Source organism: Neomonachus schauinslandi, chromosome 3 (genome assembly GCF_002201575.2).
Source record: "Neomonachus schauinslandi chromosome 3, ASM220157v2, whole genome shotgun sequence".
Lineage (NCBI taxonomy): Eukaryota > Metazoa > Chordata > Mammalia > Carnivora > Phocidae > Neomonachus > Neomonachus schauinslandi.
Genome location: NC_058405.1, coordinates 150,123,003 through 150,130,014, shown reverse-complemented (window position 1 = coordinate 150,130,014; position 7,012 = coordinate 150,123,003). Strand labels below are relative to the sequence as shown.

General features: G+C 41.6%; 1 protein-coding gene across 3 annotated transcripts in view; it reads left to right on the top strand.

Annotated features, from left to right (window-relative positions):
- The first annotated feature begins 655 nt into the window (after positions 1–655).
- The window catches only part of STAT1 (signal transducer and activator of transcription 1), a 36,741-nt gene continuing 30,384 nt past the window's right edge, over positions 656–7,012 (top strand). For all 3 annotated transcript variants that reach the window (XM_021703083.1, XM_044913692.1, XR_002481080.1), the window contains exons 1-5: positions 656–809; positions 1,099–1,251; positions 4,397–4,525; positions 5,450–5,594; positions 6,871–6,969. In XM_021703083.1, coding sequence (XP_021558758.1) covers positions 4,398–4,525; positions 5,450–5,594; positions 6,871–6,969 — 372 coding nt within the window. In that variant the 5' untranslated portion in view covers positions 656–809; positions 1,099–1,251; position 4,397. The remainder of the gene's footprint in view (positions 810–1,098; positions 1,252–4,396; positions 4,526–5,449; positions 5,595–6,870; positions 6,970–7,012) is intronic.

Genomic DNA, 7,012 nt, shown 5'->3' with positions numbered 1-7,012 from the left:
TGAGGTCATCACAGGACAGCGTGAGAAATGTGGGTAAAACTGACCAACATCTGGACGCTGACAACCTTTAACGTTAAACAGTTTGGTCGTGGAGTGAAGCGGAGATAAAGAGTGCCGTAGAGGTGGGAAGAAACAAGCAGGATGTTGTTTCATGGACAAGGAAGAAGTATTGAGAAATGGAGGCGTCAACTGTGCCAAACGTTTCTGAGTGGTCAAGTAAGGTGAGCGCAGAAAAAACGGTCCCCTGGGTTTAGCAACAAGCAGATGAGCTGCTGAATTTAGCTTAGAGTTTAATGCCCACCTCTGTCTTCTGCCTTCGGTTCACAGATACGGGTTTAATGCAAGGTTCTCCAAGTTTGGGCCTCTGCAAACACAGACTTCCTTTTAGTTGTTGTCTATAATGTCTAGAGGTAACCGCCAACCGACCAAGTTGCAACACAGAGCCAAGCTTCATGTCACCCCCCGCGGGGCCCTGCGCAAAGCCCAAGGAAGGACTCAGCGGGTTGGCAGTGCAGCCGTCCCCCGGAGCGGGGGGGGAGGCAGCGCCTCTGCGGAACAGCCACGTCCGATTGGCCGCGCGCGGCAGCCGCCCGGTGATTGGCGGAGGCGGAAGGAGGCGGGGCGCCGGGAGCTGTCTTTTCTCCCAGCTGGTACTTTCGTTTTTCTCCACAGAGTCTGCGGAGGGTTCCGCCGCACCGGGGACGACGTCCGTCAGGCCCCAGACCCAGCAGAGGCTGACCGGGTGCGGGAACCCGGGAAAGGCAGCACCGCTGCGCCTCCGCCCGCCGCTGTCCGACCCCGCGCGCAGAGTGAGTGGGCCTGAGTTTCCGGGTGCGGGTGGTGTGGGATGTGCCAGGACCGCGCCGTCGGGGCCTGGCGAGGGCGGGCTTTGCAGGCGAATCGGTCATCCTGGAAAGAATGCGTCCCGAATACTCTTAAGTGTCCTTCTTGGTGATGACTCGATTGCCCCTGCTCTAGCAGTAAAGAAATCTTGTGAAGTAGAATTTTCGCCCATAAAACACTACATCTCCTCTTTTACCCCCCACTTTTCCTTCCTTCCCACCCACTTTCACCAGTCACCTTTTCTTCTTTTCACAGAAAAGTTTTCATTTGCTTTGTGCCATCCTTGGAGAGCTGTCTAGGTTAGACGCTCACACCCTGTGCATGCAAACTCAGCAGTCTTGGCATCTCACGTGTATAGCTGCGGCTTGGGTTGAATCCTTAGACCCTCGGTGGGACACAAGGTGGCAGGTCAGTATTTGTTCATGAAAACGAATGAATGAGTGCATAATTTTGGAATCTTAATTCTGCATCTATGTTTAAAGATGAAGGAGCTTGATGTCTTCCTGGAATATAAAAGTTCCTGCAAACCCTCAAATGCTATTAGTCTTTTAAAAAAAATTGTGACTAATACTGAGGAGTTTGGGTGATGTGTGTGTGTGTGTGTGTGTGTGTGTTTGACTGTGCTTTGAGTGTTGTATGTATAGGTTGGAGAGGTTATTTTGTTATTTTTATGGGACAGAAATAAGACTTGAGCCTCCAGCACAATCCAGTATGCAACTGCTGCTTAATGAGGATGCAGAACCCAAACTTGGTGGAGCACAAAGGGTTTGCCCTTTACTTTCTAATTCAATATGAAATATACTAGATTTCAATTCAATAAACTTAATTGAGTACATACTATGTGCAGGACACTGTGTAATATACCAAAGATGTTTTGTTTTGTTCTGTTTAAAAAAAAAAAAGAAGACATGGTCCTGGCAGCTCTGAAATTTACATCCTGCAGGGGAGAAATCCTAGAGCTTTGTATGGAACTGATGCTGTCATAGAGGTACAGAATGCTGTGAGGCACAAGTCAAAGAAAGCTTAATTGTCTCTGGGTAAGTGCTAGACAGCTTTATGGAAGAAGGGCATTTGTATCTACCTTTGAATTACAGTAGGATTTAGAGAGGTGGAAATTCGTAGGGAGGCTGTTTTCAAGGGTGAGTGATAGCTGGAGTGGAGCAGAAATGTTGGGCATGGCCAAGACACTGTAGGTAATTTGGTGACTGGTTTGCTTTGTTAATGGATGAAGATAGGGTCAGGGTGCAAAGAGCCTAGGAATGGACAAACTGTAGCAATTTGGGGCAAGACAGTGATGTGGTTCAACTGCGTACAGCAGGAGGCTCGACTGGGAAGTAGTGTTGGAAGCAGAGGCAGGAGGTCTTGGGACTGCAGGAAGGAGTCCGCATAACATTGGAATTTGAGCCCAAATTCCGCGCGCAGAGTGAGTGGAATGTCCGACCCCACGCGCAGAGTGAGTGGGCCCGAGTTTTGTGAGAAGATGATATGGATTCTGGATTTGTTAGCATGAATTTATTAATCGCCTGCTCCGTGCTCTGTACTAGTTCATCCAGTCTTAACAACCACACCTTTGATAGGGAAGTGAGTTGCCTGAGGTCCTGCATCTAATAAGAGGTGTCATACCCCCTCTGGCTGACCCCCTGGCCAGCATATTTGCTTTAGGCACATCCTTATTAAACGCCTACCAGGGTGGGGAGAGAGCCACAGATTTGGAGTCACCCGCCCAGGTAAAATAATTTAAAGTGCAAAATCAAATTCCTATAGAAGGTGTGCCAAAGGGTGGGTTTGTGTCCATTTCTACTGGTATTTGTGATGGTAACTAACTTTATAGTCCCACTATATCCTTGCTTTTCTTTGGAAGGAAATTCGTGAAGTAGACATGACTTCATGCCTGCACATACATGCTTGACCGCAAGCATGCATAGCTTTTCCATACCCTGCTTGAAAATCCAGACCCCTTCCTCAGAGGCCTGGTAGGACAAGATTCCCATATACCCACTCTGCATATTATTGGCTGTGCACTGGTGTAAATCTTAAGTTATGCTGTGGTAATGGGAGGCTCTTCATTTTCCTCATAGATGTTAGGACTTCCTTAAATCAGGGTTTTGTTTTCATTCCCCTAGAACTGCTATGTAAAAATTGACTTACAGTGAACCAAAGAGGTAGCATTACTTTATCTTTTGAAATTATATTTAACAATGTTGTTTCAATCTTTATTTTTTTTAAAGAAAGAAAAAGGAATGCTTTTTCTTTTTTTTTTCTTGTGTATTTCTTGTTGATTTCTTGACTGTTTAAATTTTTTTTTATTAACATATAATGTATTTTTTGTTTCAGGGGTATGTTGTTTCAATCTTTAAATTATTACTGAGATTTAAGAGTTTTTGTACTAGTTTTATTGTTCATAGTAGGCCAAGAAGAAAATCTGTTTTAAAAGGTATGGGACAAAAGTAATTCATTTTAGCATATGAATCACAAAATGTAAAATACCAGTTTAAAATTCTTTGAGTTAAATTACAAATGTACTGTATTTCTTTTTTTTTTTTTTAAGATTTATTTACTGGGGCGCCCGGGTGGCTCAGTGGTTAAGCATCTGCCATCGGCTCAGGTCATGATCCCAGGGTCCTGGGATCGGGCCCCGCCTTGGGCTCCCTGCTCGGCAGGGAAGCCTGCTTCTCCCTCTCCCACTCCCCCTGCTTGTGTTCCCTCTCTCGCTGTCTCTCTCTCTGAAATAAATAAATAAAAATCTCAAAAAAAAAAAAAGATTATTTATTTTAGAGTGAGAGGACCTGAGAGCAGTGGGAGGGTTAGCGGGAGAGGGAGAGACTCTCAAGCAGACTCCCCACTGAGCTCAGAGTCCATTGTGGGGCTCAACCTCATGACCCTGAGATCATGACCTGAGCAAAAATCAAGAGTCAGACGCCCAACCTACTGAGCCGCCCAGGCACCCCAAAAGTACTGTATTTCTAAGAGAGCAACTTTTGGAGGGTTCTTGGGATTTGTCTGAAAGCAAATCTAATGAAGTAATGGTTTCCATTTTTTATTCGATAAAAGTGCAGATTCATCTCAAAGTCATATTATGTGCCTGGCACTGTTCTGGAGATACAGCCGTGAACAGTCTGCCCACCCTCCAAATTCTTCCCTTCACGTGGGGAAAACAGACAGTAATCAAAATAAAAGAAAATATATGGTGGGTTAGCCGGTGGTAAGTGCTATGGAGGGGAACACATCAGGGGGTAGGGATAGTGTTTTATGAGGTGAGAAGTGATGTCAGTTTAAGTAAGGTATCCAAAAAGGCTTCCCTGATATGTTGTTGACATTTGAGCAAAAGGCCTGAAGATGTGTTTTCTGGAGAAGAGAAAAAAACAAAACAAAACAAAACCTTAATAAAAAAACAGACTTCCAAATATAAATACCATTTAAATAATATATTTCAGAGACAAATTATGTTTTAGATTAAGTAAGATATTTAAAAGAAGCATAATGCTAGATATGCCTTCTTTGGAACTGTGATCTTCCATTCCTGACCTTGGTTTTGTGCTCTGTTTCCTTGTAGGATGTCCCAGTGGTATGAGCTTCAGCAGCTTGACTCCAAATTCCTGGAGCAGGTTCACCAGCTCTATGATGACAGTTTTCCCATGGAAATCAGACAGTACCTGGCACAGTGGCTAGAAAAACAAGACTGGTAAGGGAAGCTCACTTGAAGATTTTCTATGCTTTTAAAGAGATTAAGTGACTTGGAGCCACATTGGCTAAGAGATGAATCTCACTGTAGCCATTTGGATTATCTGTTGCAAAAAAATGTGTTGGTCTGAAAACTGGTGTTTTATCTCTACAAAGCTAACTGTGTTAGTCATTAAGTACTTTTATGTAGTTTTACCCGTTTAATTATGATGTAGACTCCTAAATGCTTTGGACAAGTTGGATAATGCTGGCGCCAATTATTTTCCACATTAGGATCCAGGTTAGAGAAAGAAGTAAGTTAAAAGAAATAATGATAGCCGAATTATGGTAAAGCATTGATTAGAAATAGGAAGAAGGTAATAAAATTAGGGGGATATCTCTAAAAACTGATACGTAGTCTACTTTAAAATTTACTATTTGCTGATTGCAAAAATTTTAAATGACGTACAAAGTAAAGGTCCCTATTTTTTTCCCCTCCAGAGATAATTACCATTAACAGTTTCATGCAGAATCTGAGTTCTGGAATTTTTCATGATTGTACAAACTGCTGTTAAAAGCTAAGTCAGTCTGAAAAGAAGAAAAAAAACCTAAGAGAACGCTTAAAATTTGGTTTCTTAAATAGTTTTCATTAGGAAAGCGATGTTTATTTTGTCTGTTTAAAGTAGTATCTAAAATAAAATGTATAAGGGGCGCCTGGGTGGCTCAGATGGTGGGGCATCTGCCTTCGGCTCAGGTCATGATCTCAGGGTCGTGGGATCGAGCCCCGCGTCGGGCTCCCTGCTTGGCGGGGAGCCTGCTTCTCCCTCTCCCTCTACTGTTCCCCCTGCTTGTGCTCTCTCGCTCTCTCTGTCAAATAAATGGATAAAATCTTTAAAAAAATAAATGAATAAAATAAAATAAAATGTGTAAATTTTAAATCTCCCAGGGAGCATGCTGCTAATGACGTTTCATTTGCCACCATCCGTTTTCATGACCTCCTGTCACAGCTGGATGATCAGTATAGTCGTTTTTCTTTGGAGAATAATTTTTTGTTGCAGCATAACATAAGGAAAAGCAAACGTAATCTTCAGGTATGACCTGGTTTTTGCATTTCAGTCAAAATGTTCCCAAGCCTATATAAGAGTATTTTTTTCATTGAGCAAATACTATTGAGTTGAGCGTGCATTCTTTGGTATTTTTAAAAGTTTCAGAGATGGCAAATAAACTCTCTTTGTATAGCTAATATTTTATAGCATGAGCAAAGTAAAATATCAATTTATTTTGTAAACACATAAAGAATTCTCAGATTTAAGTGTATCACCTGTTAGGTGTCAGTAATTCTGAGAGAAATGTGATGCTATCACCTTGTCTTACTAACAGTTGTCGAAATTGAAACCCAAGGAAAAGGGTTACATTTTAAAAGCCGTGAGCTGTACTAACATGTAGAAACTCAAAGGAACTTTAGTGATGAGTCCAGTCTAAGCCCTTGGTATACAGATGAAGAATAAATCCAGAAAGGTTTGATGTCCCTGAGGCCTGATACAGTCAGTGAATTGGAACTAGGCTCCACCTTTCCTTGCTTTTGGAGGAGTTGCCCTCCCATGGAAGAGAAAGTCAGAAGGAGTCCCAGGCAGAAGAGAATGGACTACAGAGTTTCGGGAGTTTTTGAAAAGTACTCCCTTCAGCCTGGTTACCATATTTACCTGTGTAGTAACAGAACTTTTCTGTCTCCATGGAGGTGAGAGCGATCATTTTCTTGTTTCATACAACACAACCAAACTGTTCAACTTAGGTAGTTAGAAGCTTTTTCTTCCTTTGTGAACATATCTATGATTTTATAATACCAGTGACAGGGAAAGTCAGATGAAATACAGGAATTTGCTCTCCTACAGACTTCGCTTGAACATACCTGTTACAAAGGGCCGCCATTGCCAGTATTTTGACCCTGCTTTGACAAGGAAATAGAAAAACTGAAAAGAATATCTTTGATCAAATTCAAAACAGAGACCAACAGATAAATTAATTGAGAAATATCATAGGTAGTTTCTGTATCATTTGCATTGTCTCAGGATCCTAATGGAACATAAACAGCTTCAAGAACAACAGAAATTTAAGTAAAACTATTAGAGGAACCGTGTATGAAGATACTTGGTTTTTTAATCAAGAAATAATTTAGGTACCCGCACTTATTGCAAAGCTTTTGTCATAATTTATTAAAAGAATATTTTGATTTTACCAAAAATAGCTTGTATAGAATTTAATTAATACAAGATGAGGCTTTTCAGTGGATAGGAAGAAATACAATTTATAATATACAATGGCTTAATCATTCTGAAATTTGTATTTATTTTAACAACCCACATCTAGGATAACTTTCAGGAAGACCCAATACAGATGTCTATGATCATCTGTAACTGTCTGAAGGAGGAAAGGAAGATCCTGGAAAATGCCCAGAGATTCAATCAGGTACTTTTTTTCTAATGGAAAACTGAAGATCATAGTAAAATAA